Consider the following 19,236-nt stretch of genomic DNA (forward strand, 5'->3'; position numbering starts at 1 on the left):
ATCCCACTGCAACCACATACTCAGGTTTCATACTGACCGGTAGGGTAGGAATTTGGTATTCTACTGAGCTAGCTCCTTTTAGCATAATGTCCATATGCTGGCAAGGTAGAATTCCAATTTTCCTAAGGAAGATGTAGATATTATATATATGTGGTAGTTAATTAATTTAAACCTTTGCATGTTAGTTAATTTTAAGAAAACCCAAAAATATTTTTCGGACCTCAAATATTAATTGGGAGTACGTACTGACCATCAGAATACTATTTTGGTGAAACTCCTATTTTATTTAAGTGTCCTTTTTACTTTATTTCTAATCTAGGAAAATATAGGGGGAAATCATTAAAGGACGAATTTGAATTTGTGGACTTTTTGCAGCTTTTGCAGGGTGGCAGTGGCTGGAAGGGGCGCGTGAGCAGAGCGAGTGGACACGCCGACCAATCAGGAGTCAGTATTCTCAACCGCCTCTCCCTCGAAACGACGCGATTTGGAACCGCCTATAACCGGTCGCAAACCCACAACTGCCCTATTCCAACCCATAACCAGCCGTCTCACCCATTTTTCACTTCACAATTTCACTCTGCAATTTTTCTCTCTGCAAAATTTCCACCGTCACTCCACAAACACCAACCCCCACATTATACCCGGAATTTCATAGATCTAAGCCATGGGAAAGAAAGCATGGGCAACAAAAATCAAACCCACTTCAAACCGCCGGGAAGAGGTCCCAGAAATACAACAGACGCGAGAAGAACCACCGTCCTCCCAACCACCGCCGAACCCACAACCATCAGAGCCGGCTCCGCGAGCACCAGCGATGATCTCTTTAGACGCAATGGCGGAGTTTCTTAGGCTGCAAGATCCGACCAGAAATTGGGCGGCGGAGTTGGCAAATTTCAGCCGAATCAGAGGACAGGGGAGCGTGACCGGAGCAAGCCCGGCAGTAACCGCATCAGAGACAAGCGCGCAGCCCACGGCACAACCTCCATCTACCATGCCACGGCACAACCTCTATCTACCATGCCGACTTCCCCAACGACTCCACAAGAAGAGGAATCTCCCACTGAAGCCGCACCGTCAGAACCCTCGGAACCCTCTCCGAGCCACCAAGAGACAGAGCCCATGGATGTTAACCCTATGCGGCCTATTACGATTCTGATCCAGAAGAAAGGAAGGAAAGGCTGAGGAAGGAGAAGCAAGGCCAAGAGGGAAGAAGTGCAGCTGAGGAGACGCCGGTCGCAGAAACCATCCATCACGAAGCGGCTAGAGGGGAGATAGATCTGAATGAGACGGCCAAGAAGCAGGGCCTAATGACCGATGAGGAATTTCAGGCTATTTTAGATGATGTCAATCGGATGGAAGATGACACTGCCGTGGTGGCTGAGGGGCTAGACCTCGTATCATGGGCAGTAGGAGAGAGTGAAGAAGCCGAAGAAGAAAACCGCTCGGAAGGCCAAGCCGAACAGATCCAAGTTTGGGACCACTTTTATTTTTTAGTTACTTTTTGCTTTTGTCCTATACTTTTTCTACCTTTTCAGCTGGTACCCTACAGATCTGTCAGTGTAGTCACCTAACTACCTCTTTTCCTCTGATATTCCGTTTAGCCTTTTGTAGTAAACTCGTACCTTCTACATTTATTTCTGAAACATCATGTTCCCCACTCACACGTACACAACCGTCTGTTTAACATCTCTCCCGCCTCCTAGTCAGTACAGTACCACCTTAAATTCCAGCCTAGATAAGTCTCAACCCAAAGCGTGGTAGCTAACCAAACATTTCCAGAATATCACCACAATTCCCAAAATGCATTCATCTCTGTGGGATTCGACCCTTATGTCCACTATACTAGCCAGTAGAAGTGGGTTGAGGATTATTGATACCAGGTTCAGGATTAACGCGGACTTCCATACTGATCAGTAGGATACACCATTTGCTTGAAACGACACCTGCACAAACCTGCTCTTTCAATACGGTACTGAATTTCTACATTCCCGGTGTCTCTGTCAGCTGCGATCTGAAGATCCTCTAATTCCATGGTGAGATCCTTGACTCTCTGCGAAAGGTTGCTGAACTCCTTGAAGTTGAAAGACTTGAGCATCTTCTTGAATTCCTTTCCCCTTTCCATGAGAACGAATTGCTTGCATCCTTGGATAGGTATCCTCCAATGATCTCTCAAAAGTGGCTCAAACCCTGCGTGAGTTAGCCAGAAATTGAAATATTTGAAGGGTTTAGGAAAGGACCTCAATTCTCCTAAAAGGGTGGCGATGACAGGAGAGTGGTCTGTTCTAGCTCCCGGTGGAGGGAAACGAGCTGAAATGAGGTAGCCCGCGTTGTGACATCCCTCGTTCACCATGATCCTATCAATCTTACTAAAAACCCGTCCATTCGTCCAAGTGAATTCACAGCTTGTGGCTGTAACATCCTGCAGACCAAGCAACGCACATGTATCAACCAACTCTTTGGATTCCTTGTTTGGTGTGCGTCTTGTTCCTCCGGTTCTTTCTTCCGGAGACATGACACAGTTGAAGTCCCCACTGATGAGATAGAGTTCCACCTGTCCACAAAAAGTAAAAATCGAGCTCCAAATCTGGTCCCGTTCCTTGTCAGTGTAGAGGCCATAAACAATAGAATAGTTGAACTCGTTCAAAGTAAGAGCACACCTGATTCTTGTGTGAATGACCTGCTTTTCTGTTTTCACGATATCAACCTTAGCCATTTGAGGGTTCCAGATAAGAAGCATCCTTCCACCTGAAAGCTGGGCAAGGTTGTGTATAAAGTGCCAAGAAGGGAAGTACTTCCTCATGAAGGTCTTCATACTGTCGGCATCCATTTTAGGGTTTAGGATACAGAAAATGATGACGATCTAGCAAGGTCACTTCACGACAGTTTCAACTCAGCACCGTACCCTTCATATGTCCTTGGAGACTATTAATTATTATCTAAGGGGATATAAGTAATTCATCTCCAATATAGCATATACACGAATGCAACACATTCGTTTAGTGAAAAAAGATTGACATCTTCTTCTAATTCTATGGTGTTGTCTATAACTTGCAGAATGTGTGCTGGCTGCAAACATGACCATCGGATATGGGAACTATCTCGGATGCATGGGGGCCTTTTACCATCCAGAGTGCTTCTGTTGTCCGAGCACGATATGAATATACAAGACAGATTAACTCAAACTGCAACATACTATTTCTCACCCATCATCAAGTTGCTATTTTTTTCATAACATACCACAAATCCTACTTCAAAGAGCTCAATCATCCAAAATGTGAAGTCTGTCATCAATTTGTAAGCAGCCTCAGTTTCTGCTAATACATATCGCATTCCACATCTACGCCCTTTCCATCAACATCAATGCTCTTCTGTCTGTTCTTGTAGATCCCGACCAATGATATGGGCTTGATCGAGTATAGATGCCATCCATTTTGGTCACAGAAGTACTGTCATTTTCACCACACCCCGGTGCTGCACTTGTGAGCGTTTGGAGGTTAGAACCATCCTTGAACTAAACCATTTATGGTCTTCTATCAAATTTATATTTGTTTAAAAATATTGTGTCATTTTCGTTCTAAGTCAAGGAATACTAAATACATATCCTTGGGAGATGGCCGTTGCTTATGCTTGGAGTGCATGTACACCGACGACTGCCAACCTTTATACCATTCCACGGAGACTACTACGAAGGAATGAACATGAGAATCGAGCAGGAAATCCCAAGACAAGCCCTCAACGAGGCTATCAAAACATGTAATGAATTGAACCATCCCTCTTCTTTCCTTAACAACACAAAATTTTACTGAAATATATCATATATTTTTCTAGGGTTACCACCACATGCCTGAAACAAGAGGGTTGTGCCTTTCTGAAGAGCAGACTGTCACAAACAAGTGTAAGATGAGGTTTATCGCATCATGGATGTTTAACAAATAGCCGTTTTACTCAAACTTTGAGCTCATTGTGACTTCAGATAACGAAGAGGCCGCGGATGGACCGTCGTGGTCTAGTAGGTATCAAGACGCAGCCGCAGAAGCTGACCCGAAGGTGTGCATCTTTTTGTGAGTGGATTGAATTATCATGTACAAAAATCAGTTAAAATGTTCAAGCCTAAATCACTTATTCACGCATTTGCTTTGGCTAGACTACAAGAGTCAGTTTTTGAATTTTAGAGGAATTTATTGTGAGAAGGAAGTGATGGAGAAGGGTTGGATAGAAAAGACTGAAGAGGGGATGGTGATGAATTTGAAGGAGAAGGAATCCTCACTTGAAGGCAACGTTGAGTTGACGAATTCAGTACATGAGTCCAAGGGAGAACAAAATCTTGGTGTTGTGACAATTACAGAGGCTACGAGCCATTGTGAATTTTTCAAGCTAGATCATCACAAATATTGGGTGCCCTTATTGACTAGAATGGAAGGAGATGATGGTGTATGTACTTATGCATCGTGCAAGTCATTCTCTCTAAGAAAATATTGCTTGATGAATCCAAGTTTACTTGGTGCTTAACCTCATGAGGAGAGCTGCATGGTTTTCCTTCCGCCACATCACATAGTGGATGCTTCTAGCTTTAGATTTACAGTATGTGTGCTTCTAATGGGGAAGAGTCCATATTCACACTGTTGGGTGTTAGTTGAGGAACCAAGACATCGTCCAGAGCGACTACTTCAAGTTGCAAAGGAGCACTTCTACGAAATAGAGAGGTGTCTATTGTATTCGATTAGAAATGATATTGAATCTTTCCGTATTGCTTTTGGTACTATCTTCAATGAGGTAGTTGGTTGAGAATTCATTTGTCAGAATGGAGACATACATAGTAGAAGTCATGTTGAAGACCATTTGCAGCTGAAGGGTGATGAGGGCTTCTCTTATCATAATGATTGTATTTGGGAGGCGCAAATAGAGAAACGAATGGAGGCGCAGAGGAGAGAATTTCATACATTGCTACTGAGAAACAGATCAAACATTCTTGAGGGCTTGATTCTATTTGGGCATAATGCATGTGAATCTTTAAACATCACTGTTGGTGAGGACTGTACATCAATGTTTTTAAGTCGGTGAATCGAACCGCGTCGCCATAGGACCGATATATCGACTCAGTCGATATATCGGTCGACTTAGTCGATATATCGATGGTAAGTCGGGCGACTCACCAGACAAGTCGTCCAGGTCCCTCAAGACCGATATATATCGATATATCGGGCGACTTGCCCTTTTACACATGTAAAATATGCAATATATACTTCAAATTACAACAGGAAAAAACACAGCATCATATTGTTCAATGATTTAGTCATGTTCAACGATTTGCATGATAACAACTAACAAGCAATTAAGCAAACTCAAAGCACAGCATCATCCAGGAGGAGAGGCGGCGGATGAGGCTGGCCGGAGGCGTGTCCAGGAGAGGCGGCGGCGTTCTTCAGTTTCTGGAGGTGGAGGGAGCGTCGGCGGCGGCTGCAGTTCTGGAGGAGGAGGACGTGGGGAGGGGGTGTGGGGGATGTATAAAGAAACCCTAATGGGCTGAATAGACACCTACCTGTCCGCCTGGCCCAATCTGGAGTGAAGCCCATTAAGTCGTCCTCGACTCGATCAGGCGACTAATCGGTCGAGTCGCGCGATATATCGGACGACTCGAATGTTAGTCGCCTAAGTCGCATCTGGGTGTGTATCGACCCTTGGCCTACCGATACAGGCGATATATCGCGATATATCGCGATATATCGGACGACTTACAAACATTGCTGTACATACTGTGTTTGGGACCAGCATGGCATAGAACTCAGTGAGAACAAGGAACATACTGCAATGCATACAGCTTCAAGGACTCGGTCTCGTTCGGAGGAGAGGGGGAAGAGGAACTTCAAGCACCTGTTAATTAAACAAGTGCTGATATCCCAGGTTGCCTGCCTGGCTCCACCCCTATGTCTCGTTACTGAATTTATGTCAAGTGGAAGGGTGTTCGATGATCTGCAAACTCGACAGAGTATCCTCAAGCTTCCAGGCACATTGAAAATTACGATTGATGTCACTGAAGGAATGTGCTATTTGCATCAAAATACCATAATTCGTAGGTGCTTGAAGGTTGCTAACCTTTTGATGGATGAAAACAAAGTGCTAATGAATATTAATGCTGCTGTTTTTTGTGTTGCTCAAGTTCTGGTTCAGCTAGGAATTATGACTGCAAAAGCTGAAAATTGACAAGGAATTGACAGCCATGGTCACTTGAAGATCATCAGTTCACCGGAGTTCCACTCTCTCGTTCCAGTCAGCGTGTCTCGCAGTGTCAACAGTTTCATCGCCCGGAGTGGCAAATAATCTTTATTGCTTTCTTAGTTAATCGCATTATGTTTTATTACGATTGGATTTGTTGCACTTTAAATATTTGCTTACTTTGAAGTCTTAGTTGTGATCCAAACGTTTTATTGAATATGAAGTTGTTTTCCAGCATCGGTTCATGTTTGTTTTCGCTTCTTTCTGCCTAGATAGCTTAGATCTAGCTGTTACGGTAATTTCCAGTGTGGAATCGCATATTTTAAATTCTGTAGTTAATCTCTCTGAGTTTGCAAGTCTAGATAGCTGTTAGATTTTAGATCTGAAATGGTTAAATGTGAAAGTCCAGTTTACGTAGTTTCTGCCGCCTTGCATGTCACCCAGTAAGCATGATTTCAGTTTCGCTAGATTAATCTTTTGATTTGGAGTTTTTAATTTTGGATCTGAGCTGCGAAGTTTGTTAATCTGTGTTTCTCGTTCATGAAATCTGAGATTGTTGATCTGAGTTTATTCATGTTGAAGAAGATAACATCCACATCCAAGTTTGGGACCACTTTTATTTTTTAGTTACTTTTTGCTTTTGTCCTATACTTTTTCTACCTTTTCAGCTGGTACCCTACAGATCTGTCAGTGTAGTCACCTAACTACCTCTTTTCCTCTGATATTCCGTTTAGCCTTTTGTAGTAAACTCGTACCTTCTACATTTATTTCTGAAACATCATGTTCCCCACTCACACGTACACAACCGTCTGTTTAACATCTCTCCCGCCTCCTAGTCAGTACAGTACCACCTTAAATTCCAGCCTAGATAAGTCTCAACCCAAAGCGTGGTAGCTAACCAAACATTTCTAGAATATCACCACAATTCCCAAAATGCATTCATCTCTGTGGGATTCGACCCTTACGTCCACTATACTAGCCAGTAGAAGTGGGTTGAGGATTATTGATACCAGGTTCAGGATTAACGCGGACTTCCATACTGATCAGTAGGATACACCATTTGCTTGAAACGACACCTGCACAAACCTGCTCTTTCAATACGGTACTGAATTTCTACATTCCCGGTGTCTCTGTCAGCTGCGATCTGAAGATCCTCTAATTCCATGGTGAGATCCTTGACTCTCTGCGAAAGGTTGCTGAACTCCTTGAAGTTGAAAGACTTGAGCATCTTCTTGAATTCCTTTCCCCTTTCCATAAGAACGAATTGCTTGCATCCTTGGATAGGTATCCTCCAATGATCTCTCAAAAGTGGCTCAAACCCTGCGTGAGTTAGCCAGAAATTGAAATATTTGAAGGGTTTATGAAAGGACCTCAATTCTCCGAAAAGGGAGGCGATGACAGGAGAGTGGTCTGTTCTAGCTCCCGGTGGAGGGAAACGAGCTGAAATGAGGTAGCCCGCGTTGTGACATCCCTCGTTCACCATGATCCTATCAATCTTACTAAAAACCCGTCCATTCGTCCAAGTGAATTCACAGCTTGTGGCTGTAACATCCTGCAGACCAAGCAACGCACATGTAGCAACCAACTCTTTGGATTCCTTGTTTGGTGTGCGTCTTGTTCCTCCGGTTCTTTCTTCCGGAGACATGACACAGTTGAAGTCCCCACTGATGAGATAGAGTTCCACCTGTCCACAAAAAGTAAAAATCGAGCTCCAAATCTGGTCCCGTTCCTTGTCAGTGTAGAGGCCATAAACAATAGAATAGTTGAACTCGTTCAAAGTAAGAGCACACCTGATTCTTGTGTGAATGACCTGCTTTTCTGTTTTCACGATATCAACCTTAGCCATTTGAGGGTTCCAGATAAGAAGCATCCTTCCACCTGAAAGCTGGGCAAGGTTGTGTATAAAGTGCCAAGAAGGGAAGTACTTCCTCATGAAGGTCTTCATACTGTCGGCATCCATTTTAGGGTTTAGGATACAGAAAATGATGACGATCTAGCAAGGTCACTTCACGACAGTTTCAACTCAGCACCGTACCCTTCATATGTCCCTGGAGACTATTAATTATTATCTAAGGGGATATAAGTAATTCATCTCCAATATAGCATATACACGAATGCAACACATTCGTTTAGTGAAAAAAGATTGACATCTTCTTCTAATTCTATGGTGTTGTCTATAACTTGCAGAATGTGTGCTGGCTGCAAACATGACCATCGGATATGGGAACTATCTCGGATGCATGGGGGCCTTTTACCATCCAGAGTGCGTCTGTTGTCCGAGCACGATATGAATATACAAGACAGATTAACTCAAACTGCAACATACTATTTCTCACCCATCATCAAGTTGCTATTTTTTTCATAACATACCACAAATCCTACTTCAAAGAGCTCAATCATCCAAAATGTGAAGTCTGTCATCAATTTGTAAGCAGCCTCAGTTTCTGCTAATACATATCGCATTCCACATCTACGCCCTTTCCATCAACATCAATGCTCTTCTGTCTGTTCTTGTAGATCCCGACCAATGATATGGGCTTGATCGAGTATAGATGCCATCCATTTTGGTCACAGAAGTACTGTCATTTTCACCACACCCCGGTGCTGCACTTGTGAGCGTTTGGAGGTTAGAACCATCCTTGAACTAAACCATTTATGGTCTTCTATCAAATTTATATTTGTTTAAAAATATTGTGTCATTTTCGTTCTAAGTCAAGGAATACTAAATACATATCCTTGGGAGATGGCCGTTGCTTATGCTTGGAGTGCATGTACACCGACGACTGCCAACCTTTATACCATTCCACGGAGACTACTACGAAGGAATGAACATGAGAATCGAGCAGGAAATCCCAAGACAAGCCCTCAACGAGGCTATCAAAACATGTAATGAATTGAACCATCCCTCTTCTTTCCTTAACAACACAAAATTTTACTGAAATATATCATATATTTTTCTAGGGTTACCACCACATGCCTGAAACAAGAGGGTTGTGCCTTTCTGAAGAGCAGACTGTCACAAACAAGTGTAAGATGAGGTTTATCGCATCATGGATGTTTAACAAATAGCCGTTTTACTCAAACTTTGAGCTCATTGTGACTTCAGATAACGAAGAGGCCGCGGATGGACCGTCGTGGTCTAGTAGGTATCAAGACGCAGCCGCAGAAGCTGACCCGAAGGTGTGCATCTTTTTGTGAGTGGATTGAATTATCATGTACAAAAATCAGTTAAAATGTTCAAGCCTAAATCACTTATTCACGCATTTGCTTTGGCTAGACTACAAGAGTCAGTTTTTGAATTTTAGAGGAATTTATTGTGAGAAGGAAGTGATGGAGAAGGGTTGGATAGAAAAGACTGAAGAGGGGATGGTGATGAATTTGAAGGAGAAGGAATCCTCACTTGAAGGCAACGTTGAGTTGACGAATTCAGTACATGAGTCCAAGGGAGAACAAAATCTTGGTGTTGTGACAATTACAGAGGCTACGAGCCATTGTGAATTTTTCAAGCTAGATCATCACAAATATTGGGTGCCCTTATTGACTAGAATGGAAGGAGATGATGGTGTATGTACTTATGCATCGTGCAAGTCATTCTCTCTAAGAAAATATTGCTTGATGAATCCAAGTTTACTTGGTGCTTAACCTCATGAGGAGAGCTGCATGGTTTTCCTTCCGCCACATCACATAGTGGATGCTTCTAGCTTTAGATTTACAGTATGTGTGCTTCTAATGGGGAAGAGTCCATATTCACACTGTTGGGTGTTAGTTGAGGAACCAAGACATCGTCCAGAGCGACTACTTCAAGTTGCAAAGGAGCACTTCTACGAAATAGAGAGGTGTCTATTGTATTCGATTAGAAATGATATTGAATCTTTCCGTATTGCTTTTGGTACTATCTTCAATGAGGTAGTTGGTTGAGAATTCATTTGTCAGAATGGAGACATACATAGTAGAAGTCATGTTGAAGACCATTTGCAGCTGAAGGGTGATGAGGGCTTCTCTTATCATAATGATTGTATTTGGGAGGCGCAAATAGAGAAACGAATGGAGGCGCAGAGGAGAGAATTTCATACATTGCTACTGAGAAACAGATCAAACATTCTTGAGGGCTTGATTCTATTTGGGCATAATGCATGTGAATCTTTAAACATCACTGTTGGTGAGGACTGTACATCAATGTTTTTAAGTCGGTGAATCGAACCGCGTCGCCATAGGACCGATATATCGACTCAGTCGATATATCGGTCGACTTAGTCGATATATCGATGGTAAGTCGGGCGACTCACCAGACAAGTCGTCCAGGTCCCTCAAGACCGATATATATCGATATATCGGGCGACTTGCCCTTTTACACATGTAAAATATGCAATATATACTTCAAATTACAACAGGAAAAAACACAGCATCATATTGTTCAATGATTTAGTCATGTTCAACGATTTGCATGATAACAACTAACAAGCAATTAAGCAAACTCAAAGCACAGCATCATCCAGGAGGAGAGGCGGCGGATGAGGCTGGCCGGAGGCGTGTCCAGGAGAGGCGGCGGCGTTCTTCAGTTTCTGGAGGTGGAGGGAGCGTCGGCGGCGGCTGCAGTTCTGGAGGAGGAGGACGTGGGGAGGGGGTGTGGGGGATGTATAAAGAAACCCTAATGGGCTGAATAGACACCTACCTGTCCGCCTGGCCCAATCTGGAGTGAAGCCCATTAAGTCGTCCTCGACTCGATCAGGCGACTAATCGGTCGAGTCGCGCGATATATCGGACGACTCGAATGTTAGTCGCCTAAGTCGCATCTGGGTGTGTATCCCTTGGCCTACCGATACAGGCGATATATCGCGATATATCGCGATATATCGGACGACTTACAAACATTGCTGTACATACTGTGTTTGGGACCAGCATGGCATAGAACTCAGTGAGAACAAGGAACATACTGCAATGCATACAGCTTCAAGGACTCGGTCTCGTTCGGAGGAGAGGGGGAAGAGGAACTTCAAGCACCTGTTAATTAAACAAGTGCTGATATCCCAGGTTGCCTGCCTGGCTCCACCCCTATGTCTCGTTACTGAATTTATGTCAAGTGGAAGGGTGTTCGATGATCTGCAAACTCGACAGAGTATCCTCAAGCTTCCAGGCACATTGAAAATTACGATTGATGTCACTGAAGGAATGTGCTATTTGCATCAAAATACCATAATTCGTAGGTGCTTGAAGGTTGCTAACCTTTTGATGGATGAAAACAAAGTGCTAATGAATATTAATGCTGCTGTTTTTTGTGTTGCTCAAGTTCTGGTTCAGCTAGGAATTATGACTGCAAAAGCTGAAAATTGACAAGGAATTGACAGCCATGGTCACTTGAAGATCATCAGTTCACCGGAGTTCCACTCTCTCGTTCCAGTCAGCGTGTCTCGCAGTGTCAACAGTTTCATCGCCCGGAGTGGCAAATAATCTTTATTGCTTTCTTAGTTAATCGCATTATGTTTTATTACGATTGGATTTGTTGCACTTTAAATATTTGCTTACTTTGAAGTCTTAGTTGTGATCCAAACGTTTTATTGAATATGAAGTTGTTTTCCAGCATCGGTTCATGTTTGTTTTCGCTTCTTTCTGCCTAGATAGCTTAGATCTAGCTGTTACGGTAATTTCCAGTGTGGAATCGCATATTTTAAATTCTGTAGTTAATCTCTCTGAGTTTGCAAGTCTAGATAGCTGTTAGATTTTAGATCTGAAATGGTTAAATGTGAAAGTCCAGTTTACGTAGTTTCTGCCGCCTTGCATGTCACCCAGTAAGCGTAATATCAGTTTCGTTAGATTAATCTTTTGATTTGGAGTTTTAATTTTGGATCTGAGCTGTGAAGTTTGTTAATCTGTGTTTCTCGTTCATGAAATCTGAGATTGTTGATCTGAGTTTATTCATGTTGAAGAAGATAACATCCACATCCAAGTTTGGGACCACTTTTATTTTTTAGTTACTTTTTGCTTTTGTCCTATACTTTTTCTACCTTTTCAGCTGGTACCCTACAGATCTGTCAGTGTAGTCACCTAACTACCTCTTTTCCTCTGATATTCCGTTTAGCCTTTTGTAGTAAACTCGTACCTTCTACATTTATTTCTGAAACATCATGTTCCCCACTCACACGTACACAACCGTCTGTTTAACATCTCTCCCGCCTCCTAGTCAGTACAGTACCACCTTAAATTCCAGCCTAGATAAGTCTCAACCCAAAGCGTGGTAGCTAACCAAACATTTCCAGAATATCACCACAATTCCCAAAATGCATTCATCTCTGTGGGATTCGACCCTTACGTCCACTATACTAGCCAGTAGAAGTGGGTTGAGGATTATTGATACCAGGTTCAGGATTAACGCGGACTTCCATACTGATCAGTAGGATACACCATTTGCTTGAAACGACACCTGCACAAACCTGTTCTTTCAATACGGTACTGAATTTCTACATTCCCGGTGTCTCTGTCAGCTGCGATCTGAAGATCCTCTAATTCCATGGTGAGATCCTTGACTCTCTGCGAAAGGTTGCTGAACTCCTTGAAGTTGAAAGACTTGAGCATCTTCTTGAATTCCTTTCCCCTTTGCATAAGAACGAATTGCTTGCATCCTTGGATAGGTATCCTCCAATGATCTCTCAAAAGTGGCTCAAACCCTGCGTGAGTTAGCCAGAAATTGAAATATTTGAAGGGTTTATGAAAGGACCTCAATTCTCCGAAAAGGGAGGCGATGACAGGAGAGTGGTCTGTTCTAGCTCCCGGTGGAGGGAAACGAGCTGAAATGAGGTAGCCCGCGTTGTGACATCCCTCGTTCACCATGATCCTATCAATCTTACTAAAAACCCGTCCATTCGTCCAAGTGAATTCACAGCTTGTGGCTGTAACATCCTGCAGACCAAGCAACGCACATGTAGCAACCAACTCTTTGGATTCCTTGTTTGGTGTGCGTCTTGTTCCTCCGGTTCTTTCTTCCGGAGACATGACACAGTTGAAGTCCCCACTGATGAGATAGAGTTCCACCTGTCCACAAAAAGTAAAAATCGAGCTCCAAATCTGGTCCCGTTCCTTGTCAGTGTAGAGGCCATAAACAATAGAATAGTTGAACTCGTTCAAAGTAAGAGCACACCTGATTCTTGTGTGAATGACCTGCTTTTCTGTTTTCACGATATCAACCTTAGCCATTTGAGGGTTCCAGATAAGAAGCATCCTTCCACCTGAAAGCTGGGCAAGGTTGTGTATAAAGTGCCAAGAAGGGAAGTACTTCCTCATGAAGGTCTTCATACTGTCGGCATCCATTTTAGGGTTTAGGATACAGAAAATGATGACGATCTAGCAAGGTCACTTCACGACAGTTTCAACTCAGCACCGTACCCTTCATATGTCCCTGGAGACTATTAATTATTATCTAAGGGGATATAAGTAATTCATCTCCAATATAGCATATACACGAATGCAACACATTCGTTTAGTGAAAAAAGATTGACATCTTCTTCTAATTCTATGGTGTTGTCTATAACTTGCAGAATGTGTGCTGGCTGCAAACATGACCATCGGATATGGGAACTATCTCGGATGCATGGGGGCCTTTTACCATCCAGAGTGCTTCTGTTGTCCGAGCACGATATGAATATACAAGACAGATTAACTCAAACTGCAACATACTATTTCTCACCCATCATCAAGTTGCTATTTTTTTCATAACATACCACAAATCCTACTTCAAAGAGCTCAATCATCCAAAATGTGAAGTCTGTCATCAATTTGTAAGCAGCCTCAGTTTCTGCTAATACATATCGCATTCCACATCTACGCCCTTTCCATCAACATCAATGCTCTTCTGTCTGTTCTTGTAGATCCCGACCAATGATATGGGCTTGATCGAGTATAGATGCCATCCATTTTGGTCACAGAAGTACTGTCATTTTCACCACACCCCGGTGCTGCACTTGTGAGCGTTTGGAGGTTAGAACCATCCTTGAACTAAACCATTTATGGTCTTCTATCAAATTTATATTTGTTTAAAATATTGTGTCATTTTCGTTCTAAGTCAAGGAATACTAAATACATATCCTTGGGAGATGGCCGTTGCTTATGCTTGGAGTGCATGTACACCGACGACTGCCAACCTTTATACCATTCCACGGAGACTACTACGAAGGAATGAACATGAGAATCGAGCAGGAAATCCCAAGACAAGCCCTCAACGAGGCTATCAAAACATGTAATGAATTGAACCATCCCTCTTCTTTCCTTAACAACACAAAATTTTACTGAAATATATCATATATTTTTCTAGGGTTACCACCACATGCCTGAAACAAGAGGGTTGTGCCTTTCTGAAGAGCAGACTGTCACAAACAAGTGTAAGATGAGGTTTATCGCATCATGGATGTTTAACAAATAGCCGTTTTACTCAAACTTTGAGCTCATTGTGACTTCAGATAACGAAGAGGCCGCGGATGGACCGTCGTGGTCTAGTAGGTATCAAGACGCAGCCGCAGAAGCTGACCCGAAGGTGTGCATCTTTTTGTGAGTGGATTGAATTATCATGTACAAAAATCAGTTAAAATGTTCAAGCCTAAATCACTTATTCACGCATTTGCTTTGGCTAGACTACAAGAGTCAGTTTTTGAATTTTAGAGGAATTTATTTTGAGAAGGAAGTGATGGAGAAGGGTTGGATAGAAAAGACTGAAGAGGGGATGGTGATGAATTTGAAGGAGAAGGAATCCTCACTTGAAGGCAACGTTGAGTTGACGAATTCAGTACATGAGTCCAAGGGAGAACAAAATCTTGGTGTTGTGACAATTACAGAGGCTACGAGCCATTGTGAATTTTTCAAGCTAGATCATCACAAATATTGGGTGCCCTTATTGACTAGAATGGAAGGAGATGATGGTGTATGTACTTATGCATCGTGCAAGTCATTCTCTCTAAGAAAATATTGCTTGATGAATCCAAGTTTGCTTGGTGCTTAACCTCATGAGGAGAGCTGCATGGTTTTCCTTCCGCCACATCACATAGTGGATGCTTCTAGCTTTAGATTTACAGTATGTGTGCTTCTAATGGGGAAGAGTCCATATTCACACCGTTGGGTGTTAGTTGAGGAACCAAGACATCGTCCAGAGCGACTACTTCAAGTTGCAAAGGAGCACTTCTACGAAATAGAGAGGTGTCTATTGTATTCGATTAGAAATGATATTGAATCTTTCCGTATTGCTTTTGGTACTATCTTCAATGAGGTAGTTGGTTCAGAATTCATTTGTCAGAATGGAGACATACATAGTAGAAGTCATGTTGAAGACCATTTGCAGCTGAAGGGTGATGAGGGCTTCTCTTATCATAATGATTGTATTTGGGAGGCGCAAACAGAGAAACGAATGGAGGCGCAGAGGAGAGAATTTCATACATTGCTACTGAGAAACAGATCAAACATTCTTGAGGGCTTGATTCTATTTGGGCATAATGCATGTGAATCTTTAAACATCACTGTTGGTGAGGACTGTACATACTGTGTTTGGGACCAGCATGGCATAGAACTCAGTGAGAACAAGGAACATACTGCAATGCATACAGCTTCAAGGACTCGGTCTCGTTCGGAGGAGAGGGGGAAGAGGAACTTCAAGCACCTGTTAATTAAACAAGTGCTGACCCAGGTTGCCTGCCTGGCTCCACCCCTATGTCTCGTTACTGAATTTATGTCAAGTGGAAGGGTGTTCGATGATCTGCAAACTCGACAGAGTATCCTCAAGCTTCCAGGCACATTGAAAATTACGATTGATGTCACTGAAGGAATGTGCTATTTGCATCAAAATACCATAATTCGTAGGTGCTTGAAGGTTGCTAACCTTTTGATGGATGAAAACAAAGTGCTAATGAATATTAATGCTGCTGTTTTTTGTGTTGCTCAAGTTCTGGTTCAGCTAGGAATTATGACTGCAAAAGCTGAAAATTGACAAGGAATTGCTTCAGAGGTTTTTAGGCAGAAGCTATACAATCACAAGGACAATGTTTTTATCTATGACTATGAGGTTATGCTATGGATGCTTCTAGCTGGAAAGATTCCGTATGCTCACAATTTGGAGCAACATCCTATAATAGTTGAGGAGCTTAAACATCTCACTGAAAGAGTCTTATGGATTTTTGAAGAGCTGGAACTTGAGGTCAAAGTTTATTCCAGGCTGAGAATTATGCAAGTTAAACCGGTCAGAGTGGCCGTAGCTGATGGGATCAGCTGGAGCTGTGACTCTTTATGTAGGGTGTAAAATGGTCTTTGCTGAACACCTTCTTCACAACTGATGTGTTATTGTTGTCGTTGGGGAATTGTGATATGGTCTTGGGATTTCAATGGTTAGAAAATTAGGGTACTACTCAGTGGGACTTCAAGAATATGTCTATAGAGTTTAGTTATCAAGGCAAGACACATGTGCTGAGAGGATGTGCTCAAGCTGTGAAGGATGAGCAGCAGCTACAACTACATTCACTTAACTGCTCTGGGAGTAATAAGATTGTAGATGATATTGTGGCTCTATTTTTGGAAGGCTATGAGGTAGTCTTTAAAGAGCCAACATCTCTACTTCCGTTTAGAGATCATAATCATCAAATATTGTTGAAGGAGGGCACTCAAGATATAGCTAGCAGATCCTACAGACACACTTCAGTCCAAAAAGATGTGATTGAGAAAGATGCTCTTTCAAGAGTTCACACTATGGATATTATGGTCAGCTTAGGAAGAAGGAAAGGTGGGTCAATGCTACAAGAATCATTCGAGGTTTTCGAGGTTGGTTGTTTGAAGTTGGGCCAAAGAAGATTGTTCTTCCAACTCTTGGAGGCCATTCTCAAACTCGGGAATAGTAGGAATGAGGAAATTGAATCAGCTCCGCATAAGATTGAAGAACCGAAGCATCGCACAGAGCGCGTCTTTCGGGTTTTCAAAGGAATGCATCAACGATTGCTGCGGGAAATATTAAGATTTTCAACCTTGAGGGCAAGGTTGATTTCGGGTGGGATGATTTGATACGTGAAAAGGAGTAGAGTTGTTGAGGCAGTTAGATTTGGTTAAGTGCAGTTAAAGGGATTAGTGAGCAGCAAGCCAATTAAGAGAATTAGCTTGTTAATTAGGTGGTTATTAAGTAGAATGGTTAATCCTCTATAAATAGCATTGTACTCTTCTTCAATAGGTAACCAATTAATGAAATGAAATATCGTTTTCTCTCTTATCTCCCTCTCTCAATACTCTGTAACTGCCGGTGAGTTCTCCGGTCAAGTTCCGGTTTTCAGATCCCAGCCGCCCTAGTCCGTACCAACGGCCTACGTCGTACCTTGGATCACGTACGCTACACAGGAACTTTCCCAGAGTAGTCACAAACTCACAACATCATGAACCAATCGGGCATATCTCTGCATTTCAATTATTCGTTCACCGTTGCTTGTTTACCGATAAATTCAATTTCTACTATATCAATCCATACTTCCATACCTAATTTATGGACTAAAAATCACACAAATTTAATCTGCACTTTTACAGGGAAAAAAATCAACTACAAGACCTGGTAAAAATGTATGATACACTTAAATCGTAGTACAGTTAGTATAATGATTTATTTTCCATCTTTGTTTCCTTATCTATACAACACTCACAAAACTTAGTGACATCAAGAAACATGCAAGTATGAGTGGCGAACTTATCTAGCTTTCGGGAATGCATTTTACCAATCGCCGACGTATGATATCTCTAATTGAAAAGCGGGAAAATCGACAAGTGTTTATTTAATCAGTTTGTTTAAAGTAGTATTCCTTTGCAGATAATTAAATTGCAGTTAGCGTAAATTACATGATTTTAGGCTCGAACCCATTAACCTTTTATTATTTTTTTTTGAAAAGTAAATGCTCAAGCCACAAGACGGCGAGCTACAAAGAGGCAAGCCCAAAAGCGAGACCACCAACAAAAGCGAAACCCCTAACCTCCCATAAAAAGGATCCAAAACAAGCAAAAAACTACCTAACAAAGCAGCCCCAACAAAGTAACAAACCAATCATCCTCTCACCGAGCCAAAACCCATAACAAAGCCACAAAAGAAGGAAAAAACATCAAGAGCCCGGAATTCAAAAAAAGTCAGCACAACCTACCTCTTCGTGGAGCTCTTGTTCCTGCCCAGCCTCTGACAACCTTCGAGCCATCCTCTAACAACTCCAGTGCAAAGAGAAAATCCGGGCACCATCCTTTCGCCCAAGTTCCAAGGCGCCAAAAGAGTCGCTTCTTCTCGAATTCCCATTAAACTTAATTTTATCATTGTAATTAATTGCTAAACGGACGTTTGGGTTTTTATCTGATTTGATTTGATTTGATTTATAATATAAATATGGATTATTCGAGGGATATTCTATTTTGCTAAAATGGTGGCCGATTCCTTTGGATTCTATTGATTCATGAATATTTAAACTTAATTAGTTAGAAATTAATTTTGCGTCTAATAATAAATATGAAGCTGAATTCATTTGATACGTATACTAACTTTCCAAGGTTTGGAAAAACTTATATCTTTCGAATATTGAATCCAAATATATTTTCACATAAATTTTAAAAAAAAAACTTATAATGCTAATCTTAAAAAGATTGGAAAAATATGATATAATGAAATTTGAGAACTAAATAATGTAAACAGTGGCGGAGCCAGAGATTTCATAATGGGGGATCCAAAATTAAACTTCAAAAAAAATTACATAAATTAAATTATAAGGTTCAAAATGTAAAAGTCAAATGCAATCACATCATAACATTTGTCTTTTATTTTTCATCTTCTGAAACCGCTGCATAATAGTTTCATTGGTAACTTTAACAAACACATCCTTTTCGATATAAGGAACTAAGTAATCATTCAATAGTTGGTCTCCCATGCTATTACGTAGAGAAGTCTTGATGATCTTCATTGCTGAAAAGGCTCTTTCTACTGATGCAGTGGCAACTGGTAAGATCAATGACAACTTAACTAATGAATAAATCATTGGAAAAACTTCA

General features: G+C 41.8%; 1 protein-coding gene and 2 pseudogenes across 1 annotated transcript; 2 read left to right on the plus strand and 1 right to left on the minus strand.

Annotated features, from left to right (window-relative positions):
• The first annotated feature begins 3,055 nt into the window (after positions 1 to 3,055).
• LOC121804697 lies at positions 3,056 to 6,229 on the plus strand (annotated as a pseudogene).
• A 6,117-nt stretch (positions 6,230 to 12,346) lies between these two features.
• On the minus strand, positions 12,347 to 18,484 carry LOC121804780. The gene is made up of 3 exons (XM_042204486.1): positions 18,348 to 18,484; positions 12,642 to 13,603; positions 12,347 to 12,387 (listed from the first exon to the last, which is right to left on the minus strand). Exons 2-3 carry the CDS (start codon positions 13,513 to 13,515, stop codon positions 12,347 to 12,349), a joined length of 915 nt encoding a protein of 304 aa, XP_042060420.1. The 5' UTR covers positions 13,516 to 13,603; positions 18,348 to 18,484.
• LOC121804863 lies at positions 13,744 to 15,196 on the plus strand (annotated as a pseudogene).
• Positions 18,485 to 19,236: the final 752 nt, after the last annotated feature.

This window comes from Salvia splendens, chromosome 1, assembly GCF_004379255.2.
Source record: "Salvia splendens isolate huo1 chromosome 1, SspV2, whole genome shotgun sequence".
Lineage (NCBI taxonomy): Eukaryota > Viridiplantae > Streptophyta > Magnoliopsida > Lamiales > Lamiaceae > Salvia > Salvia splendens.